We start from the raw sequence: 26,862 nt of genomic DNA, 5'->3' as shown, positions 1-26,862 counted from the left end.
ATGTAATGTAATCTATTATGTGTTACTATTATTTTATGAAATATATATTTTTAAAATTTTCTTGGTATAAAATTATAATTATTTAATCATAATTTTCAAGTGGCTTAACATTGAATGTATTGTCTTATGACAAAAGTCACAAGCTGAAATTATTTTATTAGATTAATATCCATTAGAATATATATATATACAGTACTGTATAAACAAATAAATTAAAACATTTATAAATAATTATTTTACTAAAATTAAAACTTTTATTTAGTAATAAATATAAAATTATAATTAAAAAAAATAAATACAATGAAAATTATAATAATATTAACTTTATTTTATGTATCAATAACTGTAAACTCAATCCCATTTAAAGATGGTTTTGAAAAATCAATCAATGGTAAAACATGGGTTGTATTGGCTGCCGGTTCTAATGAATGGGACAATTATAGACATCAAGTATACAATTATTTAACTCAAAATTATTACATAAAATACAATTTTTGATGCTTTTTAAGGCTGATGTATATCATGCCTACCAAATAGTGCGATCGCATGGCATACCCGATGAAAATATTATTGTTTTTCATTACGACGACATCGCTGACAATGAAAACAATCCAAAGCCGGGAAAAGTGTTCAATAAGCCAAATGGTCCCGAAGTTTATCACGGAGTACCTAAAGATTATACGGGAACTGATGTTACACCTGAGGTAATAATATTAATAACAGGTTTTTAAAAATAATATTTTGTTAATATAACTATTTTTTCGGTGTTTAACAGAATTTTTTGGCCGCACTTAAAGGCGATCTGCAATTGAAAGCCAACGGCAAGAAAGTTGTCGAAAGTGGATCCAATGATCATATATTTATCTTTTTCTCTGACCACGGATCAAATGGTAAGTCTAAGAAAAAACTATTATTATTTTGTCAATAAATATTTAATAATATAAAATAAAATAATTAAAAATACATCAACAGATCTGATCTCATTTCCCGATGACATCCTTCACGGCAAACAATTGAATGATGCGCTCAAAGAGATGCATCAAAACAATAGATACGGAAAATTAGTATTTTATGTGGAGGCATGCTTTTCAGGTAATAGGGTTTAACATTGTTAACAAATAAGTTTGCAAATATAAACTTAATAGTATTTATAAGATCCTAAAGTTTATATATATATATTATATATGTGATCCATAGGCTCAATGTTCAAGAATTATTTGGCCAAAAACATGAATATATTTGTGACAACAGCGGCCAATGAAAAAGAGGAAAGTTGGGCATGCTACTGTGATACCACTGATATCGATACATGTCTAGGTCAATTTTTATATATAAAAATAGCTTGCTTAATTTTATTAACTTTAAAAAATATAATTTTCATTATTTTTAGGTGACTTATACAGTGTTAGTTGGATGGAGAATAGCGACAATAGTAATATGTCTACCGAAACATTGCAACAACAATACGAAATTGTCAAACAAAAAACAGATTCATCGCATGTTTGTGAGTACGGAGATATGACCATGGGCACATTGCACCTGGATCAATTTCAAGGTATTCATTTAATCAAATTAGTTATCTGATAAAAAATATAATGATTTTATTATAATTATACTTTATATACTTATCTATTAATATAGCTAAACAAAAAAGATATATTTATAAAACTATTGAAAGTGAAAGCATTGTCCCATTGGCATCCATTGCCAGTCCTAATGTACCGCTTATTTTGGCACAAAAGAGATTGCTATCGGCTAAAAATAATGAAGAAATTCAATTGTATTATACATTTTTTTGGAAAATTTTCAAACTATTATTTTAATTTTGAAAATTAATTTTAATTTTTTTATAGTTATTCTAATAAATTGGAGCGTTTGGTAAACGGTCGACAACTCGTTGACAAACATTTTGATGCCTATGTCGATAGTGTCTCGCATTTAATTTCTGGCAACAAAAATGATATCATAAACAATATACAAGAAGTTAATGACGGAGATTGTTATCGACAATTAGTTGACACCTTTCATCATAATTGTCTTAATTTAGGAAAAGTAATTAAATTATTTTACATTTTTTGTTTTGTTTTTAGTGATTATTTTTAAATGATATTTTTATTTTAAAAACACAGAATACTTATGGTTTACAAAAACTACAAATTTTTGTCAATATTTGTGAAGACTTAAGTAATTCAAGCAATAAGTTAGTAAAAACTACCGAAACGATCAACATTTTGAAAGACTTTTGTCAAAACAAGTTTGATGTCGATATTGATTATAAAATTGTTTAATTATTTAAATTTTATTTTATATTTAAATAAATTTTTGTAAAATAAACAAAATTATTAAAAAATAGATATTATTATTTATATTATATATTATTGCATTTTATCGTAATTAAAAATATTTATTATTATCAGCAATTTTTTTATTAACTCTGCTTTTAGTGCACTTTCAAGTTTTGACGATTATTTTTAAAGACATTCTAAAACTACATATTTTTAAATATAAAAACTAATATAATTAAAAAATTCATCTTTTGTATAATTAATTTGTATAATTTTTAAAATATATGATTATAAATAATTTTCATTAAATAAGTCATATAATATACATGTGAATTAAAATCAGTTTTCTGATTATATATAATATGATATTAAATCGATAATATTATTCTATAATTACTTTACTGTATTATTTTATCAAAAACAATATATATTAGTTTATTAAATAGTAATCTATTGATTGGGTATATAATTAAATCTAATTCAAAAATAATAATTATTTTCAAAAACATTAAGTGAGGTCTTACAGTGCATAGAGACACATGTTTCTTGAATTAGATAATTTATCTACTATTGAAAAATAATAATGTAAACTATTTAACTTAATTAGTAATTAATTATGAGAAAATTGTTGTATAATAACATATTTTTACTGATACTTAAATAATAGATTCATATATAAATATATTATTCTAAGAATTGAATAACTTTTACTTATAGAATCTAATTTAATATTAATTTAATAAAAATATTTAGGTTTTAAATATAGAGTACATAAAGATTATTATTGCCAACATTTCATGAAATTTAAAGTATAATTATTTATTCTAGATTTTAACTAGATTAAATATAGCAAAAAGGCTAGGACATTTAGTTTACAAATTAAGTACAAGTGTCACATTTAATATAATATTAATTATCAGCTGTAATCCGGTTCATAATTCCTATAAATAAGTTGAGTATAATGTATAAAGTGAGACAAACAATTAAAAAAATTTTAAATGTTAACAAAATTAATATTTTAATTAAAATAACAAATGCATATATTATTGTTAATAGCGTTATTCTGTGCCGGTAGTCAAGCACTGCCGTTTCCCGATAAGGTTAATCAACCCTATAATGGTACTATTTGGGCTGTCCTAACTGCCGGTTCCAATGGTTATTATAACTACAGACATCAGGTATGTGACAATCATATATTGAAGTGGCTTTCATTTAATTATATAATTATAAACCAAACTTAGGCCGACATATATCACGCCTACCAACTACTCCGATCACATGGTATTCCTGAGAAAAACATAATTGTCTTTCATTACGACGATATCGCTAACAACTCCCAGAACCCGAACAAAGGTATTGTCATCAATAAGCCGGGAGGAAGTGATGTCTATCACGGAGTGCCAAAAGATTTTACCGGCAAAGATGTCACACCTGAAGTAAGAAATAATAGTTTTAAAATATTTATTTACAATAGTTTACTAAATACAATAAATGTATAATATATTGAATATTATATTTGTTAGAACTTTTTAGCCGTTCTTAAGGGAGACTCTGATTTGAAGGCCAGCGGCAAAAAAGTGGTCGAAAGCGGACCCAATGATCACATATTTGTATTTTTTGATGACCATGGTGGACCAGGTATCAACTATTGAACAATTAATCTGTTTATAATATTATTAAATACTGTATATTTTTGTTGTTAACAATAATATAGATACCGTTAGCTTTCCTCATAGCATACTTCACGGCAAACAATTGAATGATGCGCTCAAAGAGATGCACCAAAATAAACGTTACGGAAAATTGGTCTTCTATTTGGAGGCCTGTTATGCGGGTCAGTCACATACATATATAAATAGTTGATTTTATAATACTAATTATATGATATTTTTCAAACAAATTTTTTACAGGATCTATGTTTGAAAAATATTTGGACAGTTCGATGAACATATTTGTTACTACAGCTGCCAATTCCCATCAATCCAGTTATGCCTGTTATTATGACAGCACTGTACACACATATGTTGGTCAGTAGTATTAAATAATAGTAATATATATCGGATTTAATATAGATTTGAAACTATTTGATCCACAGGTGATCTCTATAGTGTTAATTGGATGGAAAACAGTGATGAAGTTGACATATGGGGAGAATCATTGCAAAAACAGTTTGAGATCGTTAAGCAAAAAACCAACAAATCGGTAGTTTGTGAGTTTGGTGACCTCAATATGGCTCAGTTACCAGTGGCCGAGTTCCAGGGTATGTCTCTACATGAGCTATAAATAGTGAAACAATTTTAGATAAAATCAATTGTCTTCTAATGACAGGTCCTAAAAAGATGTCAGAATATATGGAGGAAAGAGTTGTACCAAAAGATGCCGTTCCCAGTCAGGACGTTCCTATACTTGTAGCTCAACAAAGACTACTGTCGGCCCAAAATGATTTAGACAAACAAATGTAAATATAATTAATTTTAATTTTATTTGTCATATCATTAATTTAATATATGATTTATTTTAATTACTTATATATAGTTTTGCCGATGAATTGGATCTTTTAGTAAAAGGTCGCCAAATGCTAGACAATCATTTCGAGGTATATGTCGATAGTGTCTATCATTTGATCTCTGGTTACAAAAATGAGATCATCAATGGTGTACAAAAAGTCAATAACGTTGACTGTTATTATCAATTGACCGATACTTTCCATAATAAGTGTCTCAACATTGGAGAAGTAATGCAATGATATTTAGTTTTTATTTTTAAAAAATAATTTTTGTTTTTTTTTGTCAATTCTTTCCAGAATACATATGCTCTGCAAAAACTAAACATTTTTGTCAACATATGTGAAGATTTCAGTAAATCAAGCGATGAATCGGTCAAAACTGCCGAAGCGGTCGACCGTTTAGAAGACTATTGTCAACACATGTTTGTTCTCAGTGGTGATCATCTTATAGTCTAAAAGATATCACTACCTGTGCCTCTATTATAATGATATATTTTTTGTTATACTAAAAAATTTAATATCTTTATAAAAAATATCTATTATTTTATATCTAATAAAAATTATTAATATATTTGAGTAATAATTTAATAAAGTGTTAAATAAACAAAAATATATGAAATGTATAAGTTGTGTGATATTTATTGTCAATATTTAATTTTATTTTGTTAAACAAACTAAATGTTTGAATATAAATAATATTATTTGATAATAAAACAATAGAAATATTTGAATAATTAATGTATTAATTATCAATAATTATTATTTTAGTATAGATTTCAATGTCAAATAATGTCATATCTTTACACTTTTTATGTTAAATAAAAATATAACAATTTTAATTATTTTATATTTATTGTTTTCTTTAAATATTATTTTGTGACATTTTGCAATTTAATATTTTTAAATATTATTTAATAAAATTAATTAACTATTTTTTAATTAATACTATAGTAGACAATTTATCCTTAAAAATTATTTATCAATTACATTTTATATTAAAGGTTATAATTCAATTATAAAAATCAATGTACTTATAATTATCTTACAGTAAATGATTATAAATTATATTGTTATACACATTTAATTTATATATAGTGGGTATTAACCGACATATTATTTGAATTACATGTGAACAGTGGGCTTAAAAAATTGGACTCATTTTAAAGATATGATAAAAGCTTATTAGATATTATTATAATTAATAAATAGCAAAAACAATAAATTAATAAATAAACGAGAAAGTTATGTATTTTATGATTATTTATTTAATTATTTTTATTATTACTTATATGAGTAATTATAGCAACTTTAAGCCGCTTAATAATTGTCATGACATCAGTGATAAAAAGTAGTTTTTTAAATACTAACTCTATTAATATATTAGTAATAAATTGAATCACAAAACACTTGAAATTAATGTTAAAATAAAATATTTAAGATAAATGTTATCTTCAATGGGGTGTTGACTAACAATAAACAGGTATAATATTATTGTAGTTAATGTTCAGTAAAATTTTTTTTAACGTAAATAAAATATAGTTACGAAATTGATAACAAACAAGGCTATTTAATCAATTTACTGTTTATTAGTTATATATATTAATAACGATTAGTATTATTAAAATCAATATTACTTAATATATTATTTTTTCTTAACATTTCAACAAAAAAAATCAATAATTAATAAATACTGTATAACAACAAATAATATCGCAAATATTTTCGAGGTTAAGCTAACTAATTGAGCCCAGTTATGGGGGTAATCGGCCTAGGTGACGTTTTCAATGTTTCCTATAATAAAATATAATAGTTTGACAGTAATTTACTGCTGATATTGCAATGTTAGGTTAATTTAAAAGTGTCATTTATTTAATGTAACCATGTTACATTTGTTATTTGTCTTGTTATCTATAAATTGTTAGACAAACAAATATAAATAATAAATATTTTTTTTAATATTCAGAGTGTAATAAACGTATTTTGTATGTTTTAGTTGTGTTTATATGCTATGATTTAGGGCTAATATATATTTTGTAGCTATATCTATATGTATTGTATTTTTATGAAAAACAATTAGCAATGAAATAAATATCTGAAATGATTAGGTAATCACATGAGTGGTGTTTATTATCAAAGTATTGGTAGAATTGTTTGCCATTTTTCTATAGAATCTAATGCTTGAAAAGCTATCTCCAGTCAAGAGCTGGTATTAATTGCAGCACTGGTTTAGATCTGATGTGACTTTTGTTACCAATTGACGTGATTTTTAGAGACAGTTGCTTTGAAATGCAATATTTAGACATTAATTAAGGAAAAAACAATATAAAAAAGCAATAAAAAATATTATCACAATATAAATCATAGCACTTAGGGATATAGAATATAATAGACATACCAAACATATTAATAATAATAATATTTTTAGATATTATTTGTTTGCCATTTTGTTTGTCTATATATATGAGACATTACACAAATACAAACCGTTTGCTATATGATTAGTCCTACCGATAATATTTAGCACTTGACCGATATTTTGTTAAGTGTTAATACAGTTAGTTCAGATACTAAATGATCAATGTCAGGTAACAAATAAAAAAGACCATGCTAAATTAATTGTTAAATAAAATAAATTCAAAATAAATGATTAATTTATTATATTAGATGTTTGATTAAAATTGATAAAATGTTTGATTATATTAACTTAATTTGATTTAAGCGATAGTTTTATTAATAGTAAAATTGTTTAGCATTTAATCTAAAATGATCTAGATACAGTGGCCAGTTGTAATTTACGTTTGACCAAAATCATAGTACAATTATTGTAGTATTTTAAAGACAATGAAAATAAAAACTGTAAAATGAAAATAAAATTATAATTTTAATATATTAATTAAATATATTGATCACACTATTATAATTTTTAATTGATAATACACTTAATAAATGTTAGTTTACGAAAATATTATTTGAAAACTTTTATTTAAAGAAAATAAGTTCAATATTTTACAAAATAAGTTAATTAATTAAATAAATAAATTCCGTATAAAATTTTTTATTAATAAAAAATAATTATAAGTGATATAATTGTTAAATAAAAGAAGTAAAAACTAATTAAATAATTTTATTGAAATTAATAGTAAATTTTAAGGAAAGCCATCATTGAAATGGCAATAGTAGTGATTGAGGCGAACACAGCACCGGCACCACTGCCGTCATATTTGATGCTAACTTTGTCTGAAGTGCGAGTTTCGGACTTATCATCGGCCCATCCATTCAATCTGAACTGTATGTCACAGGTATAGTCTCCCTGAGCCTTGTCCTTAGCCTTCTCGATATTAATGGTTACTTTTCCTGTGCCGTTGATATTGGGTTTATTAGTGTTAGCGGTGTCCAACTTAATCGAGTCCTTATCATAGTTTTCAGTATCCGTTTGGTTACCTATAAATTAATTATATTATTTTTAAACATTTTCTAAATTATTTATATAAATAATTTCTAATAAATACCCGCAGCTGTACTATTATCGTAGGAAAAAATTTCTTTTTCACCCTTTTTGAAATGTACCTTGATCAATTTAGTACTATCTTGTCTTAATTCATAGTTGCAAACGGCTACCACTTTATCGTCTTTTTTGAAGGTATTATCTTTACGATCCTTTTCAAACGTTGGCGTAAATTTAACAGTTTCTATATATTAATATATATATAATAATTAAATAATAATAATAAATGTAAGTATGTGAAATGTTAAAAATAAATAAAGTATAATTTACATACCAAATTTTGCACGTACGCTAATATCTTTTGACCAAGGACCTTGTGTTGTTTGCTGGAAAAAACTACATTCAAAGTTTGCATCTTCAAGTTTATCGAGTGCACTCAAATATATTGTTTTATTGTCTACAGCGGTAATGTTCTCTTTTTTCACACCAGCAATATCAGTTGTTTCATTAACTTTACCTAAAAAAACGAATAAAAATATTATATAATTAATTTTGCAAATAATGTTTTTTTAGATAAATAATAAATGATTACCATCGCTGTATAATTTAGCAAATGTTGTATGACTTTCTCCAATTTTTCGTCCAAATATAATATAATTGACTGGTTTTCCATCAGCTGTTGTCGTATCACAACTTAGTTTAATTTTTCTGTCTCCGGTATAAGTTGTCTCTTCATAACTTAGAGTTGCATTATTTACTTTTGGATCATCACATACAACCAATTGAACAAAGCATATCAATAATATTAATTTTATAATTGTTTCCATTATTACTACAATTATTAGTATTATACTTAAATACAATAATATTTAGAAACAATTGAATTATGAATTTATTTTTTAAAACAATACTAAAATATTACTAAAACATTAAACCTATATTTATATGTTTAAGTCTCTCTTATCTTTAATTATTTTTTTGCTTTGATTCTATGCAATATATGAGCCAATGTTTGACAATTATTTTTATAACCAACGTTACAATTGATAATATAATATTTAATTGGTATTATAATTACGCAATATTTTTATTAATTTATATTAATTAATAAAAATTTTAATAATTCTATTTAATTATAATAAATCTATTAATAATTTCATTATACAGTGTTATCAAATTATTCATTTAAATGAAAGTATTACATATTTATGTATATATATATATTTACTGTATATATATAAGATATTTATTAATTATATTTTACTTTAAAATAATCAATTTTTTCATAAACATTATACAAAGATATGATAAAAAGTGTAAAGATGATTCATAATGTTTTTTATTTTTTTTGTAATACTATTTTAACTATATTATTTTAAATAATTATATTAAAAAATTTTATTTATAGAATATTTTTTAATATACTTATGACTAAAATATATTTATTATTGTATTAAATTAATTTATATTTGTATTTATCTTAAATTGATAGGAATTTATAACTTACCGGTAATTAATTATTAAAAATTAATAATAACTATTATTAGTTTATAACTATAATTTTATAAATATTTTTAAAAACATTAAAATATTTTTTATTTATATAATTTAAGATTTAAGATTTAAGATAAGATCTGTTTTAATATCAAATTTTAATATAACATTTTATTTGTTTCTTATAAGTATTCATTTTTTAAATATTACATAATAATTACAATATGTTATAATTTTTATTTTTTATTTTCATTAATTAAACGTTTTCTAAGCTCTTTTGTGACTATAAGTAAGTCATCGTAGGGTAGACTAACTTTTTGAACGGTTGGGTCAGATAACAGATTCTGTCGGTATTCATGATATGTGGGAACCTCTTTGATCAAGTAGTCAGTCGTGTTGTGTCCGGACAGGTCTAACAATAGAGTTAATCGTTCAATGAATGGCCAAATCATATAATCTGTAAGTCCGGGTAAATCAGTGCCTATTGTTTTTGGGACATATAAGTAGTGAAATACTTTTTATATAATTTGTATTAATGTTTATCATTACCCGACAAGAACTTGTTGTCACCCTTTCTCTTAGCCAACTGTTGTTCCACTTTATTGAACGCCTCTTTGATGTCATCCCAGACATTGTCGATATTTTCTTCTTTCAAAACTTTATATAAAATACCAAAATTTCGGCCAAAAGTCTCGATAAACACCCGATCGTTGGCCCGAATGTACGGATCCTTTACCTGAAGCGGTCGTTTGTCTGGAAAGGCTTCATCCAAATAGTCGGCAACAATGAGTGACTCGTAGAGCACTTTGTTGTCGTCTCCAAACTCAATGACCGGCACTAAACCCAATGGATTCCTCTCCAACAGCCACTCGGGTTTGTCCTTTAGATTCACGTTAATTGTCTCATGTCTTACAGGATTTTGTTTAATAATACAAAATTTAAATATTATTTAATTTTTTTTTGTAAAATGTATGATTAAATTAAATTAATTAAAATTAAAAATTTACCACAAAATTAATATATATTGTCAATTATTATATTATATAGTAAACATAGTGTCCTCTATGTTTAATAAAATATAGTATATAATAAAAAAATTAAATATTACATAATATAAAAAAGATAACTATATGATAACGTAAATTAATGTTTTAGTAATTATTATCACATAAACTATGACAACAATACTTGTTATTTACTACAAGTTTTTTAAACACATTTATCAATAATATCTTTATATTTAATATAATACTCACTCAATGTCTTTGGCGGCTAACACTAGAAGTGCCCGTTCGGCGAAAGGACACGACTGGTAGCTATAGATGCGGAGTAGGTCTGTGTTCTTACGGTCAGGAAATGGATCGCCTGTTAATATATAATAAATTTTATTATTTTATATTTTTAAAAACTATAGAAATACCCTTCTTATAATTTTTCTCTAATTTTTCCAAAATTCCAGGCATTTTGCAAATATAGTATTTTTACAAAAAATAGTCAAATAAAACTTTATAAAAACTTTGTTAAAAATGATAATATTAAATGTTTTCACAATTTCTTTTATAATTTAAAATGTTTTCATAATTTTAGATTTGATACGCATGCTAAATGATACACATTTTATATAATAAAAAATATTGTATCACTATAATATTAATTTTACCATATTACCTCACATATATACGAAAATATTAAATAATCTTAGATTAGAAATAAAAAATATTATTAAAAATTACATAATAGTATATGGATGGTTATGAAATAATTTATACTTTATTTAATATTATATAATCTAATATTATATTAATTTAATTCTTTTACATTATTTACATAGACTGTATTTAGAATAGTTTTAAAAAATCTAAAAGATTTTTGAAAAACACTTGTCTTAAATTATTTTAATATTTATCAGACAACAAATATAATATTAATACATATATATTTAATGTTTAATTTAATTTAATGTTTGTAATTATTTTTAATATTAAATTTAATGTAAACATTTAAATAAGATTTATTGTGTTATATATTACTTTTTATGTATAACTTATTTTATTTTTTAAATATATATTTTAATGATTAAATAATATCAAATATCGAAAATGTATTAATTATTGTGGGAAGACGGTATAATATTTATTTTATATATTAATTTATTTAAAGATTAAGTACTATTTTAGTGCTATTAAGTGCTTATTTCAAACTTAAACGTTTATATGTGAGTGTCAAGGTTGATTAAAGAAACAAAATGTACTAAATATAGTTATTGTATTTAGAAATATATTTTTTATTAATAAAGTAATTAATTGCACTTTAGGTTTGGTTTGAATTATAAATAAATTATTTTTTTATAACAAAAATATTTATCATAAAAATATTATCATAGTATCACAAGTTTATTTTATAAATTGAAAAAGTATAAAAGCATATAATTATAAATATTAAAATTGAACAATTGTCAGGTTAATATTTTAATTAAAAACAATATATATATTGACTAATTAATTTCTAAACATTTTTGTATTATAACATTTTTAATTATACATAACATGTAATTAAATATTTTTTATATTAAAATTTAATAAATAATAATATTTTAAAAATGTTTTTATTTTATATTAAACATATTCAGTATTTTATAATAAATTCTCAAATATATATTTTGGCATTTTATTTAAGAAAGAATTTTTCAGAAAATAGAGAAAATATTTTATTTTAGTTTTTTTTGTTGAATAATATAATCTACTAATAATAAACAATTAAATTATTTTTCTATAGATGGTATTACATGAATAAAAATTTTAGAAACTAAGGAATAGGTAAAATACAATATAAATTAAGGGATAATGTTTAACTATTTATATTTATTATACAATATAATTATAAAAAATAATTTTATTATTTGATCAATAATTGTTTACTTACAAAATTAATATTATTTAAAATATACAATTAGTTATATTAAATTGTTGTAAATTATTGATTTAAGTGTCTCATTGTATATACATTGACCACCAAAATTGATGTCAATACTGTCAACCAGTTGTTCTTCAGTCAGATTCTGATTTTGTGGGATTCATATAAAAATTAAATAAAATGAGTTTTATTAAGTAAATTGTTATTAATAAATGAAATGTTGAATACATACGATCCATATTCTCATTAATTTTTGAATCACTTTTTTCCTGTTGTCTCTCATCGTAAGCATTGGACAAATAGATTCCGGAGAAGACATATACATAATGTATGATTAAAAACTGTGAAATATGTTCATAACTTATAATAAGTATCCGATTTAGTATACAAATTTTGATTTTATTTATTATGAGACTAGAATTTTAGATATTAATTGTTAAATCATATTATTTATTAAATATATAATACAAAATGCAATTTGTTTTATTAATCAACGGAATTAGTAGAATATAAAAAATAATTTTAAAATTAATTAACAAATATTGAACTAATCGGCAGACAGATTAACAGCAAAACTATAAGTTTTTCCCCTTTTTATGATTTGAAATTTGCACAAAACTACTATTTTACTATTTATTATTGAATTAAATAAGATTAAAATATTTTTGAAAAGTCAATCTATTAAAGTAACACGGTAATTTAATTTTATTGTTAAATAATCCAATTTATATGTTTGTATATGCAATTTAATATTTATTATTATCTAGCTCATCATGCTTTAAATTTTATTTTCAAAATTTATAATATTTGTAAATTCAATTAAATTACAAAATATAAATATAATAATTGTTATATTAAAAATGATAACTATTATTTTTTATAAATATAATTTTAATTTTTAAATAACAATATATAACTACTTTAAATTTGAAAATAACTTAAATATTTCACTTAAATTAATAATAACAACAAATATATTACTTTTTATGAATTTATTACCTTTCAAATACTGTCGACATATTTAAGGGCCAACCCTTTAACAAAAACTAAATATTTATATTTTTGTGATTAATTAAAAAAAATTAACATAAAATAATTTATTTTCTAACTTTCATTAATCTAAAAACTAAAGTAAGTTTACAAATTTTCAAGTGTTTTTAACTATATATTATTGTAAATATGATAAATAATATATTAGTTAATTTTTTTATATCTTGTTTTACTTTACTTTTTACAGTAAATAAAGTTTAATAGAAAACACTGTAACAAAATAGCAAATAATTTGTTTAAATTATTAGAATTAAAAAAATAATAAAGTGTACTAAAAATAAAATATAATTGTTTATATATATATATTGTATGCTATATACTATATAACTAAAATAGGGTTGTCCATTTATTGTTATATTATTATCTATAGTACGATAGGTTTTACCCAATTTCATTGCAATAGGTTTATCAAATTGCCTATAATTTTTAACTATACTTTAACCAATCAGTGCGCTGCAAATTACCTGTATTTTATGAAATCATATAGATTATTTTTTAAAGTTTTCATTTATTAAATCATAATAAACTAAAACCAATAGTTTAATTTGCTTAAATAATTGTTAATTTATTATAATGTATTTTAATTAGAATTTTGATGTCGAAATTATTTTGTAAATTAAATTAGATTTAAGTTATGTTGTAATTTATAAAATAAAAAATAAACATTCTATTGGTTATATAATTTATATATTACTAAAATATCAATAAGAGAAACTGTGTGGGCGATAATTAGTTAATTAGATTGCAACTAATAAATTGTAGATAACACGTTATATTTACAAATACATTAAAAATTTTATTAAATATTACAAAATTATAATCTAAATTTATATTTACTATCCTATTGTAATACAAAAGATGTTACTTTATATAAAAATATTAATTATTAAAATACTTTATTAATTTTTAATACTATGATTTCGGCCTTTACGAAGAAATCCAGTATTTGATAAACAAACTATTAATTAATCTTATTTTTAATCTCTATATTTATTATTAAGATTTATTGTAAATTCAATATTATTTCTTATAAGTTTAAAACTATTAATATTTTCAATTCATTCAACTAAATCTTGCAAATTATTCATTCAGTATTTTTTTATTTAATTACTCAAAAACACTGAAACAACTTTAAGTTTGCTGTAAACTTTAAAAATGTAAAAATATTATTTGATAAATAAGTTAAACTTAAATATGATCTTACACTTTATTACATACAATTTATGATTTACCTTTCAATATAAATAATACTAAAATGTTATAACTAAATTAAATAATAATTTGTATGTTATTGTTGAGAAATGTAATATTGCTTGACATTATGTATCAAAATTAAATGATAATTTACAGTTACGATGAATAATTACGAAGTAATAAACCAATAAATAATAGATAGATATCCTATATTTCAAAAAAGCCATTTTGAATTAAGCATTTACTTTATATATTATAATTGCACCATAACTTATCATATGCCGTAACTTTTAATATTTGTTTTGTTAGATATTGATAATTAAAAAAAGAAAATTAATTATTTTAACGAACTATTCTATGTAAATATAGAAACAATATAACCTAATAATTTAATATTATAAAAAAGGTCAATGATTCATTATTTAATTAACTAAATTTGATTACTTATAAATTTATTATAACTTATAACTTATTAATTTTATAATAAATAATTCAAAATATAATATTCAGTTAATAATTACTATTGATATATCTAGCGATAAATATAATATTTAAAAATGTTACGTATCTTATAATTTTAAATAAAAGGTTCATTAAATAATTTTTTTAAAGAATATAATTTATTTAATTTAAACAATAATAAAATTCAAACATATAAAATAAAACTATGTATTAAAAAATGCTTTTAAAGCATACTTATAGTCTAAATTTAAAGAATTTAAACTAATATATTAGTAATAAAAAATGATTATCTATTATTATATATATTATGATGAATTAGTAAATTATTATGTCTTTGCCAATAAATACTATAAATTTAAAATAAAAATAATAACAAATATTAAAATAGAGATCAAATCAATTGGTAATAATTGTCTTCAAAAGTCAAATCATAAATTTATTATTTCTGTTGTGAATCACTTTTGCGGAAATTTTTGAACAAAATTTGTTTACAAAACTCGATCTCCTTTTCCATTCTGGCAATAGTTTCAATACATTTCTTGTTGTCGTCGATGTAATACTTAATCTGTTCGTCCATTTGTTTTTGTTTCGACCGTTTTGTTGTCCGAAACTTTTTCGACGCCATATTATTCTTATGTCGGAATTCCAGATATTTTCTTTCATTGAGAAATCTATCCAACTCTTCAACACTGGACAGACCATCAAATGAGGTACTGGCGGTCGCCGTCGAGCCTCTAGAAGTCAATGCATAACTTGGAGGCGGCTGTGAGTGTGTATTATATGTGTCTTGTAGTGATTGTATGACTCCGGATGGCATATAACTCGATGATAATAGTGTTGGTGATTGTGTACTACTTGTGGTCATTGTGCTGATACCCATTGAGCTGGTGGTCACTGTGCTTGAGACCACTGATCCGGTATTCATGTAGCAAAATCTTGGCGGACAAGATTCGGATGGAGTGAAGTACAAAGCACTGGTAGATGGAGATGATTGTGCTGTATATGAGTTAATTCCATACAAACTGTGTCGCCTTTCCGCTGGAAATGGTGATTGATATGGCGTTTCGGGTTTGATCTCAATAATACTGTCGATACTGTCTGAGCTAAAAGAGGCCGGAGTTGAGGCCGATTGTGTGGCACTGGCTGATGGAGTATATGTCGAGCTGGCAGTGCTTGTTTTTCTTACGACACCTCCCGTTCCTCTCCCGTATGTCATTGACTCTAAACTTGGGGTTCTGAACATTGTCTGCAATACATCTGGTGTCGTAGGAGTATAGGAAGTAAAGTGAGCTAAAGGTGCTCCTCTTATGTTTTGCGACGTTACGTATGGAAAAGTCGATGAAACTCCTGATGGGGTCGATAGAGTCGATAGGGTTGGGAACTGATTACTTGTGATTACTGGTGTTTGCTGTCCTGTTGAACGTTGAGAGAGATCTAACAAATCACTATAACTTGTGGCTGTTGTTATGATACTCAATGGATGTACTGACGACTGCTGTGTCGTGACGTTAGGTGTCTGTAATGTAATGTAAGGCATGTCTATAGCTTCAGGTGTTTGTAAAACATTAGCCGCTAATCGCCGGTATAAGTCATCAGACAGAAATGTTGGATCAATTTCTGGGGTATTGACCATTACAGTGGTGCACATGTGGCCGATCGGGTGATATCAACCCAAATATCAAATATTGAGATAATATTAATTTTATTTGTATAAACTAACTGATAGAAAGTACAGTTAGATAGAAAATAGTTAACAAAAGTTTACTAAAACTTTTGTTTTGTTTATTACTTATGAAAATATCAACAATTATTTTAAGTGATAATTGTTTCTTTACTGTAGTGATAATATGTTATTACCAAATGATAAATATAAATATAATAATAATAATTTAATACTTTATTTTTTGATAGTTTAGTGTTAGGAAACACTGTACTTCAAATTAAATTTAAAAATATGTTTGAATTCTGAGTAAAAAATTGTTTCACAAATTGGCAGAAATAAACTTTTGATTTTAGTTGATTGAAAACTATACCTTTACTTTGAAAAAAAGTAAACACCGGTACATGTGTTACACACTCAAAGGTAAACAAATTAATTAAAAAACTTTTATGTATTATTGTTGTTTCAATTCAAAAGATGTTTGTTATGTTTTTAGTTAGTATTGTTTCGGTCAATGTATGAAATATCTCTCATATGTTATATATAAATAAATTGAATTGAATGAGTCTTTCATATTTTTTAGCGCTATTTTATATATTAAATATTTTAATGTAATCAATTTAAACGTCATCAAATTTTAATATAAGATAGACTTATTGAATGCTGATATTATATCACTGATATATACTGTATTATACTGTACTGTATATTTACTATCGTATATTTAGTAATCACTATATAGTTATTTACTATTTAATACATGTTGTAAATGCTTGCGTGACTGGTTTATCATATCGGGTATAGTAGTAAAATCAATAACAATGAATCAGATATGTTAGACAAATTGCTACCTAACAGTGCAATACTACCGACAAGTCATACCCATGTGGTGCTACGTATGCCACTACGTAGTACACCATGCATTGACTAATAATGGTGCAATGTACATTTTTATCATTATACTGATTAGATTAGACTAACCTACAATTGGTGCTCGATATAGTTATGGTAGATCTATTTTTTGCCAAATTATATATTTTGTATTTGGCTAATTTTGTGTACAATCCACTTTCTATTAGTGCCATGGACATGCCTACATATGATCACTTAAATAGCCAAGGTCATTGTGAAGGCATACCACTTAAATAAGTAGACTATTGGGAAACCCCTAGTATGTGGACTGGTGTGTAGCTAATGAACGACTGGATAATGAACTATTGATACACAATATCTATTGTTGTTATATAACATCTAAACTGTTATATCATATGTAGTTTACAACCAAAATATGTAATAACAGGTTTATTGTAATAGAAAAAAATGCTTAAAAAAGTGATAATGAATTCCCAGAATTTCTATTATTGTTAATAATAATACTAATAATAATAATATTGAAAACTTAGTTATTTAAGTCCATATAACAATAAGTTGGAAAAAATCTTAAAATACTAATAAACATAAACACAAGCCTTATATAGTATTGTTGTTGTGATTTACTGTATTATGTAATCAGTTTCCGATTTGATGTCTAATGTTATATCACTTGTATTTTAATAACAATTTCCGATAAAATTATTTATAGACATATAGTTATAAATAGAAGTTTTTGCTATGAATTGATAAGTTTATAAATAAATAATAGTTTTTACTGTATCTGTTTAGTTTGAAACAAATGAACCATCATAAAAATACTCTAAATTATCAGTTAAATTATATTGAATAGTAATTACTAACAGTGTTAATGATTAACATTTTAAAAAAATATAATACCAAACTATGTTTAAATTTTCATAATCATTGTGACTCATGTTATTTAGATTGAAAATGTATTTAAATTTACAAACAAACAAATAATACATATTCTGTTACTTAAAATAGTATAATATTAATATTTTCGGAATCATTTAAATAATTCATTTACATTATTGCACTAAATTTAAGAAATTGTATTTCTTTACCCATTAAATGAGTGGTTTTTCATTTCCTTTATACACATTATGTAAATATTTTTAAAAATTTAATCTGAGTTGTAGTTTTAATATGTAAAATCTGTATAATATTAAAATTACTTTAATTAATTAAATTTAATACAAAAAACTATTTAAGTATAATGTGTCGATATACCATATTTGATATTAAGTTGTATATATTTATAATAATTCAAAATTTAGCATAAAAATTATAATGTTTAATATTTATATAATTGGGTTATATATATTTTTATTTTCATTAAAAATTGTTCAAACTAATCAAAAATGTTCAAAAGATCCAGGTGCTATAACAGGACTAAATCATACTGATATTATTATGAATGTTTGTTACATTATTAATTTTAATTAAATTCTATTATGATTTTTACTAGTTATTTATTTGATTTAAATATTTAAAAAACAGTTTAAATCAAATGCAACATTAATATCATGTAAATTTGTAAAATTTGACTTAATAACAAAAAACCATATTATCAAGGTAAAAATTATTTAAAGCAGCTAACATTATAAAATAAAATACAGTGAATTAAAAATATTATATAATTAATAATATTTGTAAAACAAATATTATTGCTATATTGTTACATTTTTATACATTATTACTATCAAAATATTTAATAATATATCTAATCAATAATATAATGACAAATAATATCATATTATTTTATAATATATTATGTAATTATCGTACGATTCATGTCTTATCATTAAATAAAATACAGTATAGCAACTAATTATATTGTGAACATAGTTGTGACGTTAATTACTATATTGCTAATTGTTAAACAGTATACATAGTGTTGGCAAAATGAGAAATTTATAAAATAATAGAGAAATTTCTAGAAAGTTTCTAAAAGAATTTCTATCCCTATGTTATTTTTGTTAATTTTGTTATCTCGATATTTGTTAACTTGTATCAATACATTGTTTTTTATAATTAATAATTAATAATTAATAATTAAATATTATTATTAGTATTTTAGTTATTAATTAAAGTAAAAAATTTATTTATTTAATTATTTTAAACTATGATATACATATAATTAAATGTTATAACAAAATTGATTATTATTAAATAATTATAAGTATTTTATATATAGGTATCCATTATAGTGTAGTATATTATTTAATAGTATATTATGTCTTATTAATAAATTATTATAATAGCTAATAACTTAGATATGGGGATCCCATAGTATAACAATTTAAATTTCTATAGAAATTTATTCTTGAGAAATTTTCTAGAAATTTTCTATTTGCCCATCTCTAAGTATACAATACTATTGAAATAAATTGTTATTAGACACATGCACTTAATGATAATTAAATTATAACATTTGATAACATTGCAATACTTATATTATTTTTTATAAATATAATTTTGTTAATAGTTTAAAGGTATTGGAGATTATGATAGTTCACTGAATATGATTCTGTATTCATGTGGTCACCACAGAAGTCCACTATTAGACTCATATACAGCTCAGGGAGAGTTTGATTGTTCAGACTTTATCAGTCTTCCCAAAGAATTGAAACCCTGTTTAACAAAATTCATGATTAATATTAATAATAAGGATTTGTGTAATGGACTAGAATTTAGGGATAATAGTGGTCTGACTATCGGTGCTGAAGACTCTAAATATTTTATATATTTTGTTCAACGATTGGATAACGATAGAGATAATAGTGAAAAAACTATGGGTACAAATAGTTAGTTTTTAAAATTAAAAATAATCTAAATTTTTATTTATATAACTATAAGGTTTGCGAGCATATCATACAAATATTAATACAATCAATAATGAGCTAGATCATATAATAGTTGGGGTGCATCCATCAATTTTTGGTGTACTCATACCACCAAAAACAACCAATTTTCTAAATGTGGGTCATTGTAGCTCTAAATGTTTTAATCAGGTTTTTATCGATTACATTAGATTTCAATTAATTTTATTTCCAATTAATTTTTAAGTTAGTGTTTGTTAATAATTGTTTTTTAAAGAAAATTCCTGAAAAAGGTTTGACTATTATGGGAGTACAGCCACACGTACACACATCGGGTATTATTTATTAAATATTATTATATAAATGAATTATACATTAATTTAAAAAAATAAAATATATAACTTAATAATCACAAGTTAGGCACTAAAATTAAAATTAGACACTTTCACGATAATAATGAATTGGATGTTATCTTATATGTCGATCATTATAATGAATCGACTAATAAATACTATAAACCCATACATAGAGTCCAGTTCAAGGAAAACGATACGCTATCAGTTGAATGTCTATTTAACAATGATTTGGATAATGAAACCAGAGTTACACTGGTTTGTCATCAATTATATGTTGATTATAAAATAAAATTTATAAATTAATCAAATTTGTTAGACAGGTAAATTTGATCATAATTATGGAGATATGTGTTATGCATACATTTATTATTATCCAAAAATCAATGTGACATCAAATATTTGTTCAAGTATGAATGATGAACAAACTATACTAGATATAGCCGACATCAATGAACTATCAGGGTAATAATATTATTAATTAATTAATATTGCATGAAAACGGGTTTAAAATTAGATTTTTATATTATTCATATAATATTTAGATACTGGAATAGCCCGGAGCCAATCATACGACGACCTATTTATCTAAATAATACACGACTTGAGGATCATTTGCGTAGAAAAATCTATTACAGGGATGACATCCAACAGTTGTTACGATTGTCCCCTAAAAGAATCCGATGCGATATTATTCCGCAAAAAACTGAGTCAAGTCATTTGGCATATATTAATTATCCTGATAGATTTGGTAAGGCCAAAATACCCCCCCCCCTAGGATCGAGATTTTGGGATTTTACCCCCCAGACTTTTTGACCAAATGGGAAAAATTGTCGCTCAAAAACGAGGAGAAATGACCGTTTTGAAGAAATTTTTTTGAAGTTTTTAAAAATTTTAATTTTAATTAAAACTATTTTAGTATGTGTTTTTATGTTTATTTAAATTTATACGAATCTAATTATGAATTAAAAATAAGTAAAAAAGTTAAAATAACGTTAATACTCATCTAAAAATAAAATAATTTTAATTAAAATATTAAACTAAAAAATTAAAAATTACCTATTTGTTGAAAAGAGTAACAATAATTCAATTTAAATATAAGTTTAAGATAGTTTAAGAAGTTAATAAAACAATAAATACTTATATTACAAGGATTTTATTAATATTTTTTCAAATTTTAACTAAAAAATTTAAAAAAAAAATTCAATTTTATAATTAGTATTCAGTCAGTATTTATATAAAAATAACATTAAAAATAAATATATATATCTATAAACTATAAACATAAAGTATTATTTAAAAAATTATTTATTTTAAAAGTTAAAAATTACTAAAATAATAAAAAACTTAGTCTATCATTAATGCTTTTATCAACTATTTTAAAGTATTAAATACATTATTATTTTTTTTGTTAAAATTTAAGTTTTTATTAATTTTTAAAATTTTTTTGTTAAAATTTAAGTTTTTTATTAATTTTTAAGTTTTTTTTAATTTTTTATTTTTATTTTGTATTTTTTAGAAATTTTACCTATTTTCCTGGGAATTTATACTGGAACTTGTGTGAACTTTATCTAATTTACATGGGAATATTCGGGGATTTAAGGGAATGTTAGGGAATTTTCTCTTGACCCCTCCCCCCTTGATTTTGGATTTTTGAAAAAATTGCCGTTTAAAAATGCAATAAATATCTTACCCCACCCAATACCCCCCCCCCCCAAGATTTTTCGAGAATTTTGTAAATTTTACCCCGCTCCCCCCCCCCCTAAAATCCAAAACCTTGCTTAACCCTGAAATTATTGTATTTTAATTGTTGAGCTAATATTAAATTTCTATAATTTATTGATTTTAACAAATTGTAAATAACCTATTTTTCTATTTGTTTATTTACTGTTTAATATTTTATTAATAATATTATATAAATATGATATTATATTTTAAAATATTGAAGTTATACATTATTAAGTTTAATTCTTTATTAAAATATAATATTAAATAATTATTACTTTTAATTTTAGATTTAATAAAAAATGACTAAATATAACAATTTAATTGTTTGAAATGTGAATAAATAAAATATAATACAATTAATTATTGTCTAATATATTTACTTTTCAAATACCATTATTATCAAGATAACACTTTAAGATAATAGTTCTGTTTGTATGCGTGCACATATCATCAACAACCATATTTTAATTCAAATCTAAAAATGTATTGTTATATTTTAGGTTTTTATTTAAAGTAATGTTATTTCTATGGGAATTTCTATGGATAATAACAGCTCAGGTAGGTTTTAGGGACAGGTAGGCAGGCGCTGTGTAATTACATTTTGCTATATTGTATGACTCACAGGGCACCGGGAGGATAGATACCTGTGCTAACTTTTTGTAAAATTTTTTCAAATGCAAAAATTTTTCTCAACAATGATAGAATTTTAAATTTTTATTGAAATTTTTAAATTTTATCAAAGCAATGTTATTTCTATGGGAAATTTTTAATGTTTGTATGACTCATATGGCACCGGGAGGCTAACTTTTTGTAATATTTTTTCAAATGCAAATTTTTTTCGCAAAAAAAGATTAAATTTCCAATTTTTATTAAAATTATTTAAATATATTTAAAAATTTCTTTAGTTTAGACAAATTAATGTCTATTGGTACTGTATTTTTGTTACATTAGGTTAAGTATTTTGATGTATAAAACAAATTAGGAAGCCATTCAAATTATTTATGATGAATATTTTAAAATTAGTAAAAGAATTACACAGCTATACATGATTTGCGGGACAAACTAGTATTTAGTAATCTTAAAAAAAATTAAAATAGTTACAATAAATTTTTAATGTGTGTTATACACATTTTTTTTATTTTTATCTTAATTTATATTTGATATAAACTTATAATATTAAATGTTTTCTTAATAAACAATTTATGTTGCAATAAAACAGGTAAATAAATAACTTTTAAAATATTTTTAAATATATAATATATTAAAGTAACACATATAATATAATTGGGTATACATACATATTGGGTATATAAACCCAATTGGCAAATAAAAACATTTATTGGTACAAATAATATTCATGAATATACAAATGGCAGTACTATTGAACTATATTGTAGATCAAGAAAAACTAATTACACTAAACTTAAATACATTAATATTTATAAAGATACATCACTGTTTGTTTCACTAAAAATTAATAATCATCAAAGTATAAATTTCATTATTCAAATAATATAGTATTGTTTTAAACTGAATTTTTATTGTATTTAATGAATTTATGAAAATATTTAATTTAAACTGATTTTATTTATAACGTCACTCAATTAGATGAGCAAATTGGTGCAGTTATCAGATTTAAAAACTACAAAATTAATAAATGTTTAAAAATTCAAATCATTAATAGCAGTGACATAACATCCGGGCTATATTGGTGTCAATACGATTATATTGATATTAATTATAATAAACGAATTGTGTACTCATCAGGAAAATTACTATACAATGAAAATACAAAAACTTATTTTCAACAAAAATTTAATACTACTCGAGGGTATAGAGCGTACAAATTTCAAATTTTTAATAATTTAAAAAATACTGATAATTGAATATTTATATATTTATACTATTGATTAATTTATTTAATTGAATAATATTATTGTTATTAAAGTATATAAGTTTATATCAAATATAATAAACATCCAAATTATTTAATTATTAAATTGATTGTACAAAAAGATAGCAATTGATATTAATATGACACCCATTGAAAGTGATATAGTATTGCATGTATTGTAGAGATATTGATACGTTGAGTTAGCTAAATAAGTTTGACCAGTAGTCAGATTTTGAAATGTAATCTGACATAAATAGTTGCCTGATGTTAATTTGGTAGTATTATTAATTTTAACATGCATCAATGGTGGTTGAATTTTACTGTTAATCCAGGTCAAATTACTTATTCCTCCAATCCTTGCTTGCGATCCTTAATTTTAAAAAAATATAATATAATGTAATAAATTAAAATATTAAATAATAATAATTTTTTAAATAAAATTATAAATGCTTAAAACTAACTGAATCCATTTTGATCAATAGTAGCAAATATTTTTCTATCTTTAATGAGTGCCAACCGTATGAGTCCTAAATGTTTGCCCGATTGTAGTTTTGATTCACAATATATGCTAACACTTGTATTAATACGAAATGTATGGGGAGTTACTTGAAAGTGAAAGGGTACTGAAATTGCAACAAAAATGTTATAAAATAATAATAATATATTTTGTTATTAATTTTGTAATTTTTATAATTTATATTTTTTGGCTAAAATGACTATTTTTACCGGTCAAGTGTGGTGTGTGATGACTGTGCGTCGGCTTAACAGTGATATTTAATTTACGCATATAATATCCACCGTTAAAGTAAACAACGCACTGATAGGATCCAGAAGTCGAGTGATTAGCGTTATGAATGTCCAAATGTCCAGGTCCTTTTTCTATTATTGAATGTATGCCAATAACTTTAGAAAATTTTGGATCTAAACAATTACCATAATTGAAAACATTTAATTTTGTTATCATTATTATTATGTTTTTACTATATTATTGAAATACAATGTGTTTTTTTTTGTAACACTTACTCGAAATGGTTTTGTTGTCGTAATGATAGAAAACTTGATAGTCTTTCATAATACTGAGTGAACTGAAAAATTCTTTGCCTTTTTTCAGTTTATAATCGCAACTCAATTCAAAATTCATAGGTATTGTTGATGTTTGAGTGGCTTTGAATTTGATGTGATCGCCAACACTGAAATCGCAAACCAGTGCGACAATAAATATTATAAAAATTAAAACAATATTTTTGTTGGTCATTATTGTTATTTTTTAGTGTATTATCAACTTTAAATAATTATTTTTGCGAAAATAAAATTTTAGTTAATTAATTTCAGTATCATTCTAACATTCACGCAATTTCTATAATACTTTAATTATGCATAGAATTGTATGTTTATTAGATATGTCGGTTAGATTAACACATTTTAACAAAAATAAATATAATGAATAAATAAATAAATGAAATACAATGATTATTTTTAAAAAACAATTAAAATTAAGTTAATATTCAAATCACTAATGTTTATATTATTTTGTCATTTGAATTATTAGTGTTGAATCAGAATGTAGTTGTTATTGTTATTAATTTTATTGCATAACGTAAATGAAATAATTATTAATATAATATCATATTAAATTATATTTCTCAATATTATGTGTTAATACAGGTATATATATATAGCATTAATTAAATAATAACGTTTAGATTTTTAAATGAGGTGTGGTTATATTAATTAAGTAGATTATAATAAGGTTTAATAGTTAGCTAAAATTAAATTAAAATAAAAATTAATCAAAAATATAAACCATTAATATACAGTATTAAAACAAAATAATAATATATTATTTGTTTTTATTAAATGTTTGTTATATTTTTAAAATAATAAAAATCAAAAATTATTTATATAGCTTTTAATTGAATATTTAGATTACTTTAGTCTAAATAAATAGTATTTTAATTTTTTTCAACAAAAATAATATAAAGTTTAGTGAAATGTGAGTAAACATCTAATTTACAAATAATTGAATAAATATAAGTAAAATTCTTCAGGATCAAAAGTCATATCAATTAATTACAATATTGTATTATTAGATTTTAAATATTAATGTTATAGTTTATTGTTTGTTTTTAAAATAAATTTATTAATAATATTATTTAATTGTT

At 22.9% G+C, this 26,862-nt stretch overlaps 6 protein-coding genes across 6 annotated transcripts; 3 read left to right on the top strand and 3 right to left on the bottom strand.

Annotated features, from left to right (window-relative positions):
- Positions 1-324: 324 nt before the first annotated feature.
- Positions 325-2,288, top strand: LOC128960203 (legumain-like; the record flags this gene model as incomplete). The annotated part of the gene is made up of 9 exons (XM_054306274.1): positions 325-450; positions 510-704; positions 776-890; positions 973-1,092; positions 1,198-1,317; positions 1,391-1,555; positions 1,642-1,780; positions 1,854-2,052; positions 2,130-2,288. Coding segments are annotated over 9 exons (1,338 nt in total), but the record flags the coding sequence as incomplete, so codon positions are not given.
- Positions 2,289-3,258: 970 nt separating this feature from the next.
- LOC128959612 (legumain-like) lies at positions 3,259-5,302 on the top strand. The gene is made up of 9 exons (XM_054305606.1): positions 3,259-3,463; positions 3,527-3,721; positions 3,809-3,923; positions 4,000-4,119; positions 4,196-4,312; positions 4,381-4,545; positions 4,614-4,743; positions 4,821-5,019; positions 5,089-5,302. The coding sequence occupies exons 1-9, from the start codon at positions 3,320-3,322 to the stop codon at positions 5,245-5,247; spliced, it is 1,344 nt and encodes a 447-aa protein (XP_054161581.1). The 5' UTR covers positions 3,259-3,319; the 3' UTR covers positions 5,248-5,302.
- Positions 5,303-6,582: 1,280 nt separating this feature from the next.
- On the bottom strand, positions 6,583-11,278 carry LOC128960546 (glutathione S-transferase omega-1-like). The gene is made up of 5 exons (XM_054306659.1): positions 11,151-11,278; positions 10,987-11,095; positions 10,280-10,638; positions 10,038-10,211; positions 6,583-6,623 (listed from the first exon to the last, which is right to left on the bottom strand). The coding sequence occupies exons 1-5, from the start codon at positions 11,191-11,193 to the stop codon at positions 6,583-6,585; spliced, it is 726 nt and encodes a 241-aa protein (XP_054162634.1). The 5' UTR covers positions 11,194-11,278.
- On the bottom strand, positions 7,901-9,174 carry LOC128960545 (uncharacterized). The gene is made up of 4 exons (XM_054306658.1): positions 8,829-9,174; positions 8,571-8,753; positions 8,301-8,480; positions 7,901-8,232 (listed from the first exon to the last, which is right to left on the bottom strand). The coding sequence occupies exons 1-4, from the start codon at positions 9,061-9,063 to the stop codon at positions 7,925-7,927; spliced, it is 906 nt and encodes a 301-aa protein (XP_054162633.1). The 5' UTR covers positions 9,064-9,174; the 3' UTR covers positions 7,901-7,924.
- Positions 11,279-16,884: 5,606 nt separating the features above from the next.
- Positions 16,885-24,033, top strand: LOC128960202 (DBH-like monooxygenase protein 1). Its single transcript, XM_054306273.1, has 8 exons — positions 16,885-16,971; positions 20,392-20,710; positions 20,763-20,917; positions 21,003-21,060; positions 21,146-21,336; positions 21,398-21,543; positions 21,624-21,829; positions 24,026-24,033. Exons 1-8 carry the CDS (start codon positions 16,885-16,887, stop codon positions 24,031-24,033), a joined length of 1,170 nt encoding a protein of 389 aa, XP_054162248.1.
- A 761-nt stretch (positions 24,034-24,794) lies between these two features.
- Positions 24,795-25,971, bottom strand: LOC128960201 (uncharacterized). Its single transcript, XM_054306272.1, has 4 exons — positions 25,724-25,971; positions 25,427-25,621; positions 25,162-25,323; positions 24,795-25,069 (listed from the first exon to the last, which is right to left on the bottom strand). Exons 1-4 carry the CDS (start codon positions 25,953-25,955, stop codon positions 24,795-24,797), a joined length of 864 nt encoding a protein of 287 aa, XP_054162247.1. The 5' UTR covers positions 25,956-25,971.
- Between the last annotated feature and the right edge of the window lie 891 nt (positions 25,972-26,862).

This window comes from Oppia nitens, unplaced genomic scaffold (assembly GCF_028296485.1).
Source record: "Oppia nitens isolate AA-2021 unplaced genomic scaffold, nextdenovo-longstitch-racon4-pilon3 scaffold4_pilon_pilon_pilon, whole genome shotgun sequence".
NCBI classification, from domain to species: Eukaryota; Metazoa; Arthropoda; class Arachnida; order Sarcoptiformes; family Oppiidae; genus Oppia; species Oppia nitens.
Note: the sequence above shows the minus strand (reverse complement) of the source record. Positions and strands in the feature narration are given on the sequence as shown.